This window comes from Canis lupus, chromosome 10 (assembly GCF_003254725.2).
Source record: "Canis lupus dingo isolate Sandy chromosome 10, ASM325472v2, whole genome shotgun sequence".
Classification (NCBI taxonomy): Eukaryota; Metazoa; Chordata; class Mammalia; order Carnivora; family Canidae; genus Canis; species Canis lupus.
In genome coordinates this window covers 70186647-70204823 of record NC_064252.1, presented here as the reverse complement: position 1 = coordinate 70204823, position 18177 = coordinate 70186647, and the positions used below count along the sequence as shown (strand labels likewise).

The 18177-nt window shown below is 52.7% G+C and overlaps 1 protein-coding gene across 1 annotated transcript in view; it reads right to left on the bottom strand.

Annotated features, from left to right (window-relative positions):
- The window catches only part of VAX2 (ventral anterior homeobox 2), a 28780-nt gene extending 10998 nt beyond the window's left edge, over positions 1-17782 (bottom strand). The window contains exons 1-4 of the mRNA XM_049115080.1: positions 17656-17782; positions 15875-16512; positions 15402-15431; positions 15083-15314 (exon numbers count right to left, since the gene is read on the bottom strand). Of these exons, the coding sequence (XP_048971037.1) occupies positions 15083-15314; positions 15402-15431; positions 15875-16512; positions 17656-17782 (1027 nt within the window). The remainder of the gene's footprint in view (positions 1-15082; positions 15315-15401; positions 15432-15874; positions 16513-17655) is intronic.
- Positions 17783-18177: the final 395 nt, after the last annotated feature.

The following is an 18177-nucleotide window of genomic DNA, read 5'->3' as shown; positions in this document are numbered from 1 at the left end:
AGGTGCGGCCGCTCCAGAAAATGACCTGGCAGTTCCTGAAAGACTGAAGCCTACACTTAGCATGGCCCTCGGTGCCCATACTCCCGGGCATTTGTCCTAGAGGAGCAAATCTTGGGTTCACACCCAAACCTGTGCGTGAATGTTCGTAGCTGCTGCTGTATTTATAACAGGCCCCCGTGGAAACAGGCCAAGTGTCCTCCAGGAGGCGAGCGCTTAAGCAAACTAGGTCCCGCAACACATGGGATATTACTCGGCAATAATGGAATGACTCCTGACAGACAACAAACTGGATGAATCTCCAGGAAATTCTACTGAGTGAAGAAAACCAGAGTTGGTTCCCAAGATCACATACTGCATGAGCCCATGTGCACGACGCTACCGCGAGGTCGGACCCAGAAAGGAAGAAAACAGAGGCAGGTTACCAGCGGTGAGGGAAGGGAGGTACAACCATCAAGGAGTAGCATGAGGAAGGTCCTTGATGGTGACAGACCAGCTCTTGATTCGTGGCGGTGGATATGCCGATCTATAAATGTAAAGCGTCACAGAACTATATATAAAGGCTAAAAAATGAGTGCGTGTACAGACGGGTGAAATTCAAAGATCTGTGGTCTAGTCAATTACATCATATTGATGTCAATTTCTTGCTTTTGATAATGTTTTATGGATATGTAAAATGTCACTTTTGGGACAAGGTAGGTCATGGATACACAGGGCTTCTCTGTCAGGACCTCTCTCTACTATTTTTACAACTTCTTGTGAGTCAAAAATTATTTCAGAATGAGACATTTAACAACAAGAACAAAACATGAAGCTACAATGAGGTTTTGTTCCAGAGATGGACAAATCCATTGGTGGAAAAAATATAATAGAGTTTCCCTGCGTGCCTGGTGGCTCAGTGGTTGAGCATCTGCCTTCAGCTCAGGTCGTGATCCCGGGGTCCTGGGATCTAGCCTCACTTCAGGATCTCTGTGTCTCTCATGAATAAATAAATAAAATCTTAAAAAAAAAAGTTTCTCCAAAGTGCCTCCTGTAATTTTCAAGGTGACTTAAAATGGTACATAAATAAACATTTATCCAATCAAAAGTTATGCACTTAATGTTTACTAGGAACAAATTTAAACCTATGATTTTATGTGCTTAGAACGAGGCAGAAGTAGATAATCTTAAAATGTATTATGTTAAAATATTAAGTAAATAAATGGGACATACAAATAACAGAAATGGTGAAGATGATATTCAAATGACTGAAAGAGAACAATGGAATCGAGGTGCACAATTGGACCCACGCATATATATACACACACATATATATATATTTTAAGATTTTTTTATTTATTCATGAAAGACACGGAGAAAGAGGCAGAGACACAGGCAGAGGGAGAAGCAGGCTCCATGCAGGGAGCCTGATGTGGGACTCGATCCCGGGACCCCAGGATCATACCCTGGGCTGAAGGCAGGCGCTAAGCCATTGAGCCACCTAGGGATCCCCCCCACATATATATTGATAGTTTGTGATAATGGGAGCTTTCTCAATGGAAAAAGGTCTAGTCAATAAATGGAATTAAGCAGATTGGTGACTATAACTTATCTATTTGAAATAAAATTAAGTTAAATTCCTGTCTTTCATCATAAGAGACAATCATTTTCAAATGGATTACAGAGAAAATCATAGACTATAAAATGATAAAAGCACTAAAAGGAAATGTAGGATGCTATTTTTATAATCCTAAACTTGGGAAGAGCAAGATATAAAACTAGAGCTGCAAAGGAAAGACAAACAACTATATTACAACCATACTATATTAAAGCCAACACCTTTTGTATGATAAAAGCACCAAGACCAAGGTAATTAAAAAAAATTGAAGAGAAAACTTCTTTAAATGGTAAAAAGAAATTATACAATGCAATGATAAATATTTTTAAAAAGGGAAATAGTCCAGTAGAAAAGAATGGTCAAATAATTTATCTGGCCTATTTACAGAAAAAAATGCCAAATGACCAATAAACATGAAAAATGAGCACAGCTTCACAGAAATTAGGATGACACCAACTCACACAACAATGAAAAATCATTCATCTCCTATAGGACTGGAAAGACATTAGTGAATGGTTAATAAATCAATAATGAACTGTAGGGGATTCCACACTCGCACTCAATGTAGGACTGTAAGTTGTCACCACCTTTTAAGCCTGTATTTGTCAAGATTAAAGATGCACATAACTTTTGCCCTAGCAATTTTATTTTAGTAGGTACTTATCCAGAAAAGCACACACTCATGTGCTCCAAAGTATATATAAGGACATTTGCTGCAGTGGTGTTCAAAATATTGAAAATCTGAAAGCAACCTCAAGGTTCCCACAAAGGAAATGGCTCAACAAATTATGGTAATTCATACTACAAAACAGTGCAGCAATTTAAAAGAATGACCAAGTGTCTATATGAACTTACATTAAGTGAAAGAAAGTGATATGATAATATATGCAGTAAAATCCTACTAGTTGTAAATTAAACAACTATACATATTCAAATATTCAACATATATTTAATGAGCACCTACTAAGTGCCAAATACTATTCCAGGGTTTAGGGATAGAGAAATGAGCAAAATAAGCAAGGTCCTTGCTTCCATTGACCTTGTATTGCGGACAGAGAAAAACAATAAATTTAAAAAATGAATGTGTATGTAACGACAACTGCTGGGAAGACAATAAAACAAGGTAAGAGGATATTACTGACCTTCTCCAAATAACTAAAACCAACCACTACAGTGTGTGTGTGTGTGGGGGGGTCTATTCTAGCTATAATGGTCAGAGAAGGCCACTCATCAAAGTTTAGTGGAGAAATCATGAATGCTGTTCACCAGTGTTTCCAACTCCACCCAAAGCACATGGTAGGGTTGCAGTAATTTTCTCCCCTTTGAAATTAGATATGACCATATGACTTATTTTAGCCAAAAAGAAGAGTTCACCTTCAGATGAACCTTTAAAAACCGGTTCATAATTTGCCACACCTCTTTCCTCTCACTGTCATGGTCCTGGAAGCAGGAGTCAGGATGGAGCATCATCAGCCTGGATTTCTGAGTACCAAGGTGAGCCTGTGCCCACGGGTGATGCCCTTATCATGTGAGTGAGAAGTACATGTGTGCTTTATTAAAACTCTAAGATTTAGGGTTGTCTCTAGCCCATCCTTGTTGACACAGCCTCCTTACCCAAATTGTTCCTTTTCTGGGTGGAGTTTGAGGGAGGAAGCATCAAGAAGGAGGGACAGCTTTAATTGCAGGGCCTCTTTGTGGGTACAGTTGTTAGCATGAAAATGCATGCGTCTCCTGCCTGAGTCTTGCTGCCTTTCTGGTCTCCTCAAAGAAGAGTGAGTCCTAGAAGAAGGGGAGAGGGTGATTCTGTCCGAGGAGCCTTGGCTTGAGCGTGGTCATCTCTGTCTGATGATAGTGATGATAGTGAGCCAATGCCCCTGACCTCTAGAACCAAATATTATCCCCTCCTGGTCCTTCTCCTAGGAGACACCCACAAAGTTCTACCTGATTTCATCTCCTAACACCTGCGGAGTTCCTTTACACAACAAGCTGGTAATATACTGATTTTTAAGTGTGACAAGGTCCTTCCTGCCTTAATCTATAATGTGATTATTATAAAAATTCCTTATGGGGGATCCATGGGTGGCTCAGCGGTTCAGCGCCTGCCTTCGGCCCAGGGCGTGATCCTGGGGTCCTGGGATCAAGTCCTGCGTTGGGCTCCCGGTGTGGAGCCTGCTTCTTCCTCTGCCTGTGTCTCTGCTTCTCTCTATGTCTATCATGAATAAATAAATAAAATATTTTTAAAAATTCCTTATGGAAGATTCATCAAGTTTATTGGGAAAAATTGAAAATGGAAGAATAGTGAAGAAACAAGGTGAAAAAATGAAGAGAAAATGCTTGCATTACACCCAGCAGAACATATTACACGTTTACAGCAACTAAAATGGTATGATGCCGGCACAAGAGTCTGGAAGCAATCCATGCATACATGAGAATTTCTATAAAGAAGACATTTCAAATTAGCAGGAAGAAAGGATTATTAAAGACCTGGCTTTTGGACAATTTGCTCATTATTTGGAATAAAGTAACTTATCTCTCTGCATGCAAAAACAAACATAAGATACATGAGCACTGGGGATCCCTGGGTGGCTCAGCGGTTTGGTGCCTGCCTTCCGCCCAGGGCGTGATCCTGGAGTCCTGGGATCGAGTCCCATATCAGGCTCCCTGCATGGAGCCTGCTTCTCTCTCTGCCTGTGTCTCTCAGTCTGTGTATCTCATGAATAAATAAATAAAATCTTTAAAAAAAAAGATACATGAGCATTTTTCACATAAAAATAAGCTCTAGGGCACCTGGGTGGCTCAGTTCATTAAGCCTCTGCCTTCCACCTTAGGCCACGATCCCAGGGTCCTGGGATGGAGCCCCCATGTCAGGCTTGCTGCTCAGCGGGGAGTCTGCTTCTCCCTCTGCCCTCTCCCCCTCCCTGCTCGTGATCGATCTCTTTCTCTTGCTCTCTCTCTCAAATAAATAAATAAAATCTTTTTTTAAAAGCTCTAAAAATTGAAGAAAACCAGACAAAATTTTAAAAGGAAAATAAATGACAGATTTGAGGCCCTAGTAATAAAAGCTTATTTATGCAGGATAAGAGAAAGTTAAAAGACAAATGATAGATTAGGAGAAAATATTCATAATACATGCAGAGCAGAGTCCTAAAGTCTGGTACTCACAAAAGTCTTTAGAGACTGATGAGTAAAGTCAAGCACTGGGAAACTAAGCAAATTATATGAAAGGGTTATTCAGAGAAGAAGAAATGCAAGTGCCTAATAACTATGAAAAAATACTCAAGCTCAGAGGGAATCCAGGAAAAATGAGTTAGAACAGCAAATGAGATAGTTTTTTCTTTTTCCAGATGCCATATTTTGCCTATCAGACTGTGGAAAATGTGCTGGCAAAGATGAGGGAAAATATGGGTTCTCTCAAGTACCATTGTTAAGAATACTTTTAGGGGACAATTTCACAACACCTAGCCAAATTAAAAACTGCATAATTTCATTGTCCTAGAAATTTTATGGAGGTTTCTACTCCAGAGAAATATTGATACACTTTGATATACTTTATTTTTTTTAGAAAAATATAGGGAAAAATTGAATGTTTATCAGTGGAAAAATGTACCTGTGTACATTTTTGTTTGGTTTGTTGCAAAGCCTGTGAAGAGCTTTCTAACAAAGAACTAAAAGCCCCAAAAGAAATGGCCATTAGATATGATTACAATTTAAATTTAAATTCAGAAAAAAAACTTACAGCAAAGTTTTAAAAAATAAAATGATTTAGGCATATTTGCAACACGTGTCACAGAAAAAGGGATTCTTTAGTATAAAAAGAGCAATCACAGCTATAAGGAAACAATAAACCAACAGAGAAATAGCTGAACACATGAATAAAAAATTCCAGAGGAAAGTAAAATGAATAAGTACATGAATATATGCTTAACCTCATTAGTAATGAAAAATGCTAACAAAAATATATATATTTTTTCACTTGAAAAGATCTCACTGTAAAAGATTCAGCATACTCTGGGTTGGAAGGATGAGGGAAATGGCACATTTATACACAATTGCTAGATTTTTTGGCATGAAATATCTATCATAACTTTAATATGATATAAGTGAACTCAGCCATCAGAAAGGATGAACACCCACCATTTGCTTCGACGGGGATGGAACTGGAGGGTATGATGCTGAGTGACGTAAGTCATTTGGAGAAGGACAAACATCTTATGGTCTCACTCATATGTGGAATATAAGAAATAGTGAAAGGGACCATAAGGGAAGGGGGGGAACTGAGTGGGAAAAATTAGAGAGGAAGACAAACCACAAGAGACTCCTGATCTGGGAAACAAAGGGTTGTAGAGGGGAGGTGGGCGGGGGACGGGGCACTGAGGAGGGCACTTGATGGGATGAGCCCTGGGTGTTATACTATATGTTGGCAAATTGAATTTACATACAAATTTTAAAAACAGCTAAGAAAAAAATATATGTGCTTATTATTTTAAACATTTTATTATGAGAAATTTCATACATATACAAAATGAGAATAGTGTAATGAGCTCTGATATACCTATTCCCTAACTTCAACAACTATAAATTCAGGAACAATCCTGTTTCTCTCTAGCCTCATAATTTTAAGATATCATATCATCTCACCCAGAAATATTTCTATATGTATCTCTAAAAAAAACTTCCTTTAAAAAACAACCACAATACTGTCACAACCAAAAACATTAACAATCATTCCTTAATATAAAAAAGTCCTACTTGTTTACACATTTTTTCAGATTGTCTCATAAATGAGACATTTATTTATTTATTTATTTATTTATTTATTTTAAAGGAAACTTTTAGAAACCATCTGTCCAAATTAGGATATAAAGATGTTCACTGATGCACTGTTTGCAGTAGTGAAAATGTAGAACAACCTAAGTACCCATCAATAGGGGACTGGTTAAATTATTATTTATTTATTTATTTTTTTGGGGGGGGACTGGTTAAATTAATTTTATCTGCAGAACAGAATATCATGCAGTTGTTACAAAGAACAAGGCATGCTAGACAGCAATCTTTCTACAAATGTTTATTAAATGAAAAAAATTTTGCAAAAGAATTCCCACTTTTGTAATATATAACTTACATATTTATACTTTTCAACTACTGGAGAAAGTTTGGGAAGTTACATCCTGGGAATGTACATGCTTTATGGGGGGGGGAATGAAGATGTTTTAATTTATACATGATATAGCAAAACAGCATGGTTGGTTTTGTAATTAGAAAGTTATTTTATAGGTCAGAAAATAAAAGACATCAAAAACAAATTAGAAGGAAATTATAAACTTTTTAAAAAAACTGCAACACATATGGAAAGCACTAAGCAACTATCCTTAACAGAATATCTACAAATCAATAAATAAAGGAATATTTAAAAATTGGAAGTGATCAAGGAAATGAGTTAATAACACCAGAAGAAATACACTGGCCAATAAATACGGAAAGATCATCAACTTCACTAATAATCAATGAAATAAAAATTAGAATGCCAATGATGTACCACTTATCTCCTATTGATAAGTATAAGTGACACATATTGGTACTACTTACCACGGTTTAACAAAGGTAATAAAGATATGTAATGCCCAATATGGGCAAAGGGAAAGGGTGAAGGTAAAAATAGCAAACTTTTCCCTCCAAAGAATAATTTGACGGTATCTATCAAGATATAAAGTATAAGCTGTGATGGCAAGATCTGGAGGTACAAGCACTTTCAGGCATTGCTGCTGGGACTAGGGTAGGGGTCAGGGTGGGTGGGGAGAAGGGCGGTGTACCATCTAGAAGGCAATTTGGCATTATCTTCTAAATTACAAACATACCCAGTAACCTGCCTTCAAGAACTTCTCTGGCACATGTGGAAATGACCAAGAAGAAGCTTATTTATTGCAGCATTGTATATAATAGCAACATCTTAGAAAAAGGCTAAATGTCCACCAATGGGACGTGGGTTACACAACAAACATCATGGTCCAGTGTAAATGGAATACTATGCATCTGTGAAAAACCAAACAAGAAATTCCTTACATCCCCAAAATATATTGGTAAGTGAAAATAGCAAGGTGCAGAAAAATATAGAGATGTCACCGTAGGAGTAAAACAAAATAAAAGCAAGAAAAAGTAATATAGCAGCCCTGACTTGCAGAAGCAGGAACCGGTTTTGTAAGGACAAATTAGAAAGTAAAAAGTGGTGCCTTAGAGCCGGGTGGGAACTGGAAGACAGCCGGCAGGGATGGGAGATTTTTCACTATATACGTAAAATAGCAACACAACGTCTTGATGTTCAAATCATAGGAGCTAATTACTGTTTTCGAATCCAACAAAACCCGTTTTTAAATGTTGTAGTGTGTGTAAACCTTTTGAGGCACTGAGGGGAATCATCTCATGGAAACACTCAAGTGCGCAAAGGCCCACGCCTTGGGAATTTATCCCCAGTGTTTATATTGAGGATAAAACACCTGGACCGTCTCCCCAGAGGCTGGAATTCGGCTTTCCCCACCAAAAGGTCAGTCCCGGAACAGCAGAAACGGCTGACCCCAAAGATGACCCCTGCGGACTGAATTTGTTTAAAAGGTAAGTTGCAAAACAGCTCACGTCATAGGATCCCGCTTTTGCTAATGTGTGTGAGAGGGGAAAGCTCCTGGAGCACGCAGCTGAGGCTGGGGACCGCGCCCTGGAGCACGCACCTGACACTGGGGACTGTGTCCCCCGGACACGCACCTGAGGCTGGGAACCGAGTCCTGGAGCACACACCTCACACTGGGGACTGCGTCCCCGGGCACGCACCTGAGGCTGGGGACCACGTCCTGGAGCACACACCTGAGGTTGGGGACTGCGTCCCCCCAGCACACACCTGAGACTGGGAACCGAGTCCTGGAGCACGCACCTGAGACTGGGCACTGCGTCCCCCCCCCCCCCCCCCCCGCAGCCCCCTGCCGCTCGGTTGGGCTTGGTTTTGTTCTCTGACATGCGCGCGTCTCGCCTTTGGAAGTCAGTCCTCGACCGCCCCGTCTACCATGCGAGCCCGGCTCCGCGTGCCTGGGTCCCCGAGCCCCACGAGCGGGAGTGGACGCGGCCGCAGCAGGAGCAAAACGGCGAGCACACCCGGGCCCTGGGGCTGGAGGCCACTGGGCTGAGGGGGGGGCGGGGGGGCGGACTTGCCCAGTGGTTTCCATCTCACCACTACCCATCCCGCCGCCCTCCGCCTCGCAGGACCCCCTGCCCCGGCTGGAAGGCACTAGGCCGCTGCCCGGCCCTGGGGACCCAGCTACGAGTCAAAGAAACATATTTGAGGTTTTCCAAGTTTTTCATTTCGGTGATTCCCAAAGTCGAGGGCTGCATAAGATTCCAAAAGTACGGCCGGCGTTGGAGATTTTATATTTTAACAATTATCCTTGTGGCACCATCACCGGCTCATGGAAGGAACAATACTGTAAGGTTAGAAAACGAGGACCCTCTCCTCTCAGCGCGGCCTTGTTCCGGGGAGTCTTCGACGCAACGAGATGCGAGACGTTGGCAGTTCTGCCTCCTTCCATCCATCGCGGCTCTACCGTGTACCCTGCGCGGGGACAGTTGCCTTAGAGGACTGCGGAGATCCCGGACTCGGGGCGCGGTGACCTCTTCCCGCTCCTGGTGCGGCAACAAAGGAACTGGGCTCGGGCCCTGCCTCCCCGAAGTTAGCAGTTAGCGGGGGGAGCCTCCGACCACCGGCCCCATCGGGGCCACCGCGGGCGGGTCGGGAGCCCTGCACTTCCCGGGGTTCAGAGGGGGTCCTGGCTGGGAAGCTGAGCACCAGCAGCCCCCGACAGCCGGCCGGGGACACATTCACTGACGTGTGTGGAAAGAACCTACAAGCGAAGGGCGAGACGGAGGGAGCAGCGGGGAGAGAGGGATGGTTCCCGACACCGCAGCGGCCCCAGGAGCCAGCACCTAAGTACCGCGACCCCACTTCACCCCCATCCCGGCGCTCCCTGCCCCAGCTTCCACAGCCCTCACTCCCCTGCTCTGTGGCCCAGATGCGGTCCTGGCGGCGCCACTTCTTTCCGCATTGTTTGATGCCACCCTGGCACCCTCAGCCACTCCAGCCTCCCGCCCGCCTGGATGGGGCGGCGGACAACCAGGGGCTCAGGGCACCCAGCTCCCAGGGATTCCTGGGTAGGTCCACTTTGCCTCGGTGTTCTCTATCGAGGCCCTCGAACGAGGGTAGGGAACTCAGCAGGATACAGTGCTCCCTAACTGGCTACCTGCTTTACAAGGTGTAAGGCCAATCCTTTTTCTTTTTCTCTCTTTTTTTAAATAAATTAATTTATTTATTGAGAGAGTGCAGTGGGGAGAGGAGGGGAGGAACACAGAGTTTCAAGTAGACTTTGCTGTGAGCCAGAGCCCAAAGTGGGGCTCAATCTCATGACCCTAAGATCAGATCAGGACCTGAGCAGAAACCAAGAGGGGGATGCTTAACCAACTTCCTCACCCAGGCGCTCCAGGCCAAGTTTTATTTTATATTTAGCAAGCAGGAAATAGAAGCAAAATTAACATGTTAATACCCCCCACCCCCACACCAAATACAAATCAAAAAGATATAGGGCGGGAGCTCAGGGCCCCTATGGCCCCAGGCTCCGTCAGGGTAATTGAGGAAATGGCTTAGAGCCAACAGAACCCAGGGACGCTCTCTCCCTGGTGCACAATGGGCCAACGCCCCAAACTGATGCCATCCATCCACCTATATCAGTCCAAGGACACACACCCCGGGGTCCCCAACCTGCCCTGCAAGTGCTCACTCACTGTCCCAGCCTTGGAACACAGACTCCTTGCCCTGTAGGGTGAAGGGGGTGGAGGTGCAGGTGGAGATGGAGGGGGTAGGGGGGCACCCAGACGTTCTGACCCTGCAGGTATGTGTATGTGTGTGTTTGCACATGGCCATGGGCACCCACACGAAGATGTGGTAGCAGGTTCATGGGCACGGACTCCAAGCCACCACCCAGAACAACAAAAATAGTATGAGAACACAGGAGCCTTGCACAGTTCCCCGAAATGAAAACAGTGCACACAAGACACATCAACAGGAAGACACATTTGGTTGCTGGGCAGCTTCTGTGCAAGCGTTGGGGTGGGGGTGGGGGTGGGGGTGGTGCAAATAGATAAAGGGAAAATAAAGAACCAACGTGATAGCACCCAGCCTAGACCCTTGTTGAGAAAGTGGGTCTTTCTGCCAAAACAAAGCAAAAGGAAAAACATTACAAAGCAAAACAATCCCAGGGAAATAAAAAAAAGAAACCTAATACACCCCCCCCCAAAAGCCCCCAAACTAAAAATTAAAATAAACACAAAATTGCAGCGTGCAGTCCTCTGCATGAAGGATTCAAACCTTCCCACTGCTGCCTGGGGCCTGGTCCTGGGTAATCGCATCTAGTAACAGACTAGTATAGTAGCCACGGTCCCGAGGTCCCCGAGGTCCAGGAGCTGAATCGCAGAACCCCATGCTCAGTTAGGTAGACCCGTCTGCCCCACCCTCCCTGTTGCCAAAATGCCCGCTGGACAAGCGGGCAGATGTGCCCCTGCGGAGCTGCTATGACTTGTAGGGTGAGGTCTGCGAGGTCAGGGCTGAGCCGCCGTAGGTCCAGTGGTTTCTGTAACTCCAAGTAGAAAGCGAGCAGATTTGGAGTGAACCTGAGCCCAGATGGGGAGTCTGCACCCCCAAGCCGCTCTCAGCGCAAGCCCCCATGCCTTGGCCCCCTGCCCAGCGTCTTCCATGAGTCTGGCAGTCAGCGTCCTGCCTGGTGACAGGATTGTGCAGTCTGTAAGCGTTCAGAGGTGCTGGTTCTGGGCCACACCAGCACTGCCCCCAGATTGGGGGTGGGGTCGGGCCTAAATTCAATGTCTGCCTTCCCGGGGAGAACTGCCAGCAGGAGTTGGAGGCCCTGGTCTTCCTGGGTTTAGCCACTCGTGCATCCCTCAAGCTCCCAAGTGAAAGCATATCAGCTAGTGAGGGGTGGTGTGGAGCCAGCTGTTCACGAAGTCAAGGGATCCCTCATCGTTCCTGCCCTCCTGCTCCCAGAGAGAGAAGTGTGGACGTGAGGAGGGGCGCTCCCCAGGCCTCAAAGCAGGGGAGCGCTCTGGGGGCCAAGGTGGCTACACGGTGGCGGCATTGGGGCCAGAGGATGGAGCCCGAATGGGGTTCTGACACCCATCACCGTCCCCAGAGAGACCAATCCAGGTGAGCGGGTGGCTGTGCTGAGCGTAGTTCCTCAAAGTCGGTGACGCTAGCAGGCGGCTCTGGTGTCCCGGCTCTATCCAGAGGGTTGTTGGATTTTGCATCCGGATTAACCTGGGAATCCCGTGGGCGCCTCTAGTGCGCGGGTGCGAGCGCAGATGGGGAGGTTGCTGGAAGTTCTGGGTGAAAGCTGGTCCGCCTCTTCTAAGTGCCCGTCCCGGCTCCACCGAAGAGGCCTTTGCACGTCCGCCCGCCGCGAGCAGCCCGGCAGAGCGTTAGAGCCGCAGCTGGGAGGGGTCTGCTCGGGCGCTTCCTGCCCGGGGCTGGCGCGCCCCTTCCAAATGTAAAACAAAAGGATCCCCCGTCCACGCTCCTCACGGGCCAACGCGCTGTGCACGCAGAGGTGTGCAGTGGCCTATGTGGCTCGCTGGCCGTAGAAGCCCGGCTGCGGGTGCTGGCGTGCCTGGTGTGCATCCAGGCCTGTCACCCTTGTGGCCTTGTTTGTGCCCCCGTGTGTGGCTTGGGGCGGCCTCCATTTTGAGGTGGGGATGCAGCAAGTTCGGCCTCCGGGCTCCCTGACCCGCATTTCGCAGAGGCAGCCGGAAACTTGAACGATTGGTGGAGTGAGGGTTCCTCGAAGGGGATTGGGGAAGGCCACACCTCGTGGTCTGTAAGGTGGCACTAATCCTCCTTTCATCAGCCAGTTCTCAACCCCTTGGCTACTCACCTCCCAACGCAGGCGCAGCAGTTTTGCCAAGGCCAAAGGACAGCAAGTCCCCTACAGGGGGATGAGCTGGGGGAGGCTTCTGAGGAAGTAGGCCCATGCCCCGAGTGGTTTGTGGGTCACCTCAGAGCAGCCCCCTTTCATTCAACAGAATATTTATGGAGATCCTGGGGGGGGGGGTTTGTGATGTTATAGACATCACCACTGACTCTCAAGGTGACAGCTATGGGTTTCTATGTATAAGGAAACTGAGGCACAGAGAGGCAAAGACACTGGCTGAAATTTAAACGGCTCTAAGACCAGTATTCCAAAGCAACTTCATTTAATTCCAGTACATATGGTTTCCTTTTATTCCCCTGTCTCTCGAAACTACCCCCCCCACACAACAGATCTGCTACCCTGGGGTGGGGCCCTCAAGGTAGCAAGTTCAGCACGCAAAAGAGATAGGAGTACAGAGAAAGTGGGATTCTTTCCCAGAATTCTCACCCCATCACCAGTCTAATGGGCTGTGATGGCAAACACCTCCCTTCCACCTTTTTATTGTTTCCTCTGAAAGTGCTTTGGGAGGATGTGCCCTGGGAGGTCAAGGGCAGCATGCACCTTGGTTAAAGCACACTGCAGAGGCATTCATCCCCAGACAAGGCGCTGCAGACTTCCCCTTAGCAGTGCCAGGCCTTTCAGCTGTCGGAGCCTCTACCCACTGTGGGGCCACAGTGACACAGGTGACCCTGGCTAGGAGGGATTAGAGCTAAATGATGTGCCTGGTATCTTGGGTCTGAAATAACCTCCTTTCCATTAAATGAGAAATGGCAGAAGGACTTAAGAGGGCCTCGTGTACCTTTTATTTTTTTTTTAGGTGTGTAAATGCACTCGCTATGCTCTATTCCCATATTGTACAAATATAGTGGCCTTGTTCTATATGCATACATGCATTCATAAACGTGTATCTCCTAACAGTGCATACAAGCTGCCCCACATACAGTGTGTGTGTGTGGGGGGGGGTGTCCATCTGTCCAGCTGTGGATTGCTCCTAGTCACTTTTGACTCTTCCCTTCTATGAGTCTACACCTGGGAGTCATGCAACTGGCCATCTGTACAGCAGAAGTGATGGTAGGTGAGCATAAAACTCACAATTGTCCAGAACTCACCAATACCCACAGGTGAGTGGGTATGAGGTGGTGAGTGTCACGGGCAGGGACTTGAGGGTCTTCATCTGGGAGTGTGGGTTTAAGAGGCTGATTTCTCCATTTCTGAAAGCCTTGCACGTTTTCTCAATGAAACCCCAAGTTAGCTGTTGACATCTTGTATTCAGGGGACACACACACACACACACACACACACACGATGAGAAGGGATCTAATCTAATCTAATTTAATCTCAGGTGCCCAACAGGTCCACACACCTGCTGGAATTGCTGCGAGGTGGGGACTGCCCTCCCATCCAGTCCCATAACTGTCCCATCCCAAGCCTGCCCTCCCAACATCGCTCAGTGCCTCACCTCTAGGACACACCTGACACCGGGAGTGCTCCCAGAAGACCGGGGTCCTTGGGTCTGTGTCCAAGACGGACCCTTCCCATCGGGCTGCCTCCAGGCTGCACACTGGCCCTGCCCCCATTCCCGGCCGCCGAGCCCAGGGGCCGCGGGGACGCTGTGCGCAGCAGCCGAGGTGCCCCGGTCTGTGTGCGGGTGGCCCAGGTCGGATAGACAGAGGCGGGGTCCCGGCGCCCGGGCGTCCTGCGGCCCGCGTGGGGCTGGTGGCCCTGCCCGGGCCGCGGTGGCCGGGCGCCGGGTCTGGCCCGGGGACTCCGAGGCCTCGCGGCCGGCGAAGGAGAAGCGGAGGAAGGGCAGCGCGGGGAGCTGGGGGGAGGCCGGCAGCCGCCGCCGCCTGGGGCCGCCGACCTGGGCTCGGGCCGCGGCCTGGGCGGGGAGGGCAGGACCCCGGGGTCCCCGCGCCCCTCCCGTCGCTCCGGCTGAGCCCGGGTCCCGCGAACGCTGGGGGCCGAGGCCGGGGAGGGGAGGCCGGGGAGGGCGCGGGGCTGGACCGAGAGAGGCGCGGGGACGGGGGCGCGGGAGGCCGGGCCGGGGCAGGGGTGCGGGGCGCGGGGGGGCGCGGGGTGGGGCGCGGAGGGCGCCGAGGCGGGCGGATCGGCCCCGAGCGCAGCGCCCCGGACGCCGGCCCTTCCCGGTCCCGACGCAGCCGAGCGCCCGGGACGCGGTGTGCGCTCCGCCGCCGGGAGGCTCCCCGGCTCCGCGCCCGCATCTGCGCCGCCGCCCGGCTGGGAGCGGCCTAGGGCGCGGGCCCGAGCAACCGAGCGGAGCCGGAGGGGGGCCCGAGCGGAGCCCGAGCGGAGCCCCAGGCCCGCGGCCGCGCGCGGGAAGCCTCCTGCCCGGGCCGCCTCTTTGTCGGCCGCGCCCCGCTCTGCGCCCGGCGCGCAGGGGCCCACCCGCCGCGGGGAAGGGCGCGCGGACCGATGGCGGACGCCGGCCGCCCGCGCTGCGCCCCGGGACGCGGCCGCTTACCTCGCACCAGGATGCGGCGGCAGTGGCCCGGCTCCCCGAGCCCCGGAGGCCCGTCGCCGTCGCCGCCCCGGGGGCCTGCGGGGCTGGGAGCCGAGGTCCCGGCCATCGCCCTCGGGCCGCGGCGGCCCGCACCGGCGCCTGCGTGCTCCGCCGCGCCTCGCCCCCGCCGCCCGGCTCCCCGCGGGCGGGTCCGCGGCCGCGCTCGGCGCCCCAGCGCCCATGCCCGCCGCCCGCGCCCCCGGCCCGCCCCGCCCCGCCCCGCCGCCCCGCGCCTCCCCCTCCGTGCGCCCCGCCCGCGGCTCCACCCCTCGCTGCCCACCGGGCCGGGCCGGGTCCCCGAGTCGCGGAGCTGCGAGGGGGCGGGGCGGGCGGAGGGGGCGGAGGGGGAGGCGGGGCGGGGCGGGGCAGCCCCCTTCCCCCCTCCACACCCCCGCTCCAGCCCGCGCCCCGCCAGGCGCAGGGAGGCGGGGGCTGCCCTGGGGGCTGTGCTCGCCGCGCGCCCTGAGCTCAAGTTCGCCAGCCTCACCCCTCCCCGCGCCCCCCGCGCCCCTGGCCCTCGCCCCCCGCCCCCCTCCCCTGGCCCTCGACTCCCGCGCCCCTCCCCGCGCCCTCGCCCCCCGCCCCCTCCCCGCGCCCCCTCCCCGCGCCCTCGCCCCCCGCGCCCCCTCCCCGCGCCCCCTCCCCGCGCCCTCGCCCCCCACCCCCTCCCCGCGCCCCCTCCCCCCGCCCCCTCCCCGCGCCCTCGCCCCCCACCCCCTCCCCGCGCCCCCTCCCCGCGCCCTCGCCCCCCACCCCCGTCGGCCCGGGGAGGGCAGGCCCCGCGCTCCCGCGCTCCCGCGCTCTCAGCCGGGCCAGCAGCCCCGGGGCTCCGGGAAGGCGACCCCGAGACCCTGCAGAAAGCAGCAGAAAGCGCTGGGCCTCGGCCCGCCGGGTCGGGCCTCCGCGCTCCGCCGCCCCCAGACCCCAACGCCCGCTCCCGGGCCGCTGGCCGCAGGCAGGCCCCTTGCTCCGCGGAGAGCGCCCGGCGCCCCGATCCCGACGGGCAGCAGGTGGGTGACCCCGTGCGCCGCGCCCCGGCCCAGCCCCGGCCCCGGAACGGCCCCCGCGGGGCGCGGAGAAGCGGGGAGCGGGCCCCGGGGCGAGCGCTCGGCCTCCCGCGCTCAGACGGGCCTGCGCCCCGGAGCCCAGCGTCTCCTCCGACGGCCCCAGGACGGGCCCGGCCCCGCGTTCCCTCCGCGCGACCCCGGGAGGGGCTGGAGGAGACGCTGGGCCCGGGAGGCCGGTGCCCCGGGCGCGCCCGCACCGAGGCCTGCCCCCCCGCAAAGCGCCGGGACCGCCGACTTCGCTCCCCTCCCCGGCTCCGGGCTGTCGGGCCCAGAGTGTGGGCGCCAGTGGCTGGTGGGGTGCGCTGGGGGCCGCGCCCGTGGCCCCTGCAGCCCGGTGACCCGGGGAGCGCGCGGCCGGGCCAGCCGGTGCCTTAGCGCGTGCCCAGGGTGCCCGTGTTTGTGTCCGAGCTCAGATGCCCGCGGCAGAAGGCGAGGTGGGCTGGACGCCCCAATTACTTAATTGGGTGACAAACAGTGCCTCGGTGAAAGGTTTGAGATGTGGGAAGAGGGGAGGGAAAAGGGTGCAGGGGAGGAGGACGGCTGCTCCGTTCTGATAGAAAGTGGGGGGAGGATAGTAAAGAAAGAAACTTTCTCCGGCCAGGGAGCCCCAGGCTGTCAGGTGCTCGGGCAGCGCGCACAGGAGAGGTGACAGTTGGTGGCACCTGGGGACCTGGGAGGAGGGAAGCTTGTAGCCGCAGGAGGACCCGGGCAGTGCGACCCGACCCTGCAGGACCTAGCCGGTGGGAAGGACCCAAGCGGCCCGTCTGAGGGGCCCAGACTCCGCGGTGACCCCCACAGGGGCCTGGACTCCCGGAGGCCAGTCGCCTGACCCAGCCTGTCCCCTTCGCTCCGCACTTCAGTCTTTCTTGGCTCCGACTCTCTCAAGCTGACTTATCTTTATTATTCAAGCAAGAAGCAGAAAGTAAATACTCCAGCTCCAACCTTGGGTGATGTGTGTGTGGGGGGGGGCAAGCCTGGCTTTTCTCGGGCGCAGCTGCCCAAATTTCAATTCAAAGAAAAACGGAACAGCCCCGGCTGAGCCCTGCCGGGTTTTGTTTGTTTTCACCCTTTACATTTTTGTTCCACAAACACCGTCTCTCAGGGCCAACAACTCCGCTCTCCATGGGGCAAACTGTCCCGAGGTCCACGATGGGCGCACGGGCACCCACACCCCTGGGGACCCAGGCGGGCCTGCGGGAGAGGCGAACCCCAGGGGCCAGGACTCTCCCGGAGCAGGGAGGAGGGCTAGTTCTTGGGAGGTCCGGTGCTTCCGCTGTCTCCCGCCCTCGATTTTTCCTTTCCCTCCCGCTGCCTCTTTTCCGGGTGGGATTTGGCTTCCGGAGGGCATCAGGCTCTCTGGGCTCCCAGGCCTGGAGGTGGGGCCCCCACCCTGGGATTGCACCCCTCGGGGCCAGCGGGGGAGCTCAGGGCTTCTGCACACAGAGGCGGAGAGTGTGCGTTGTGCACGCGTGTGGGTGTGGGTGTGGGTGTGGATGTGGGGGCCGTTCTGGATCTGCTGGATCTGCTGGATCTCCTCCCTCAGCGGCTGCAGCCCAGCCAGGGTGCCCGCGGGCCCTGCGGAGCCTGAGCCCATGCCTGGCCCAGGAGGTGGGCTGTGCGGGGCCAGCGGGCTCCCACCCACACCCTATCCTCTCTGGAGGCCCTGACCTGCCGCCCGCCCGGGTCCTGAGCTTCCGGGGTGCGGAAAGCTGGGGAGTCTGTACTGGGCAGGGCCCCCCTCCCGTAGGGCCGTGTGGGGTTGGCTTTGCTGACTGCACACACTCATTTGTTGGGGGTGCCCGTGGGTTCCAGAAGGTCCTCCTGCCAGGGTGGGCAGCAGGCAGAGCGCTGGTGTTGACCCGCCTGGTACGAATTCTCTGAGATCTGGGGTTCCTGCCTCTGCAGCGGGACAGGTGGCCTATGTGGCCAGTGTCTTAGGCTCTCACTGCCAGTCTACACTGGCAGTCTCCCAGTCATCTCAGCTGGGTC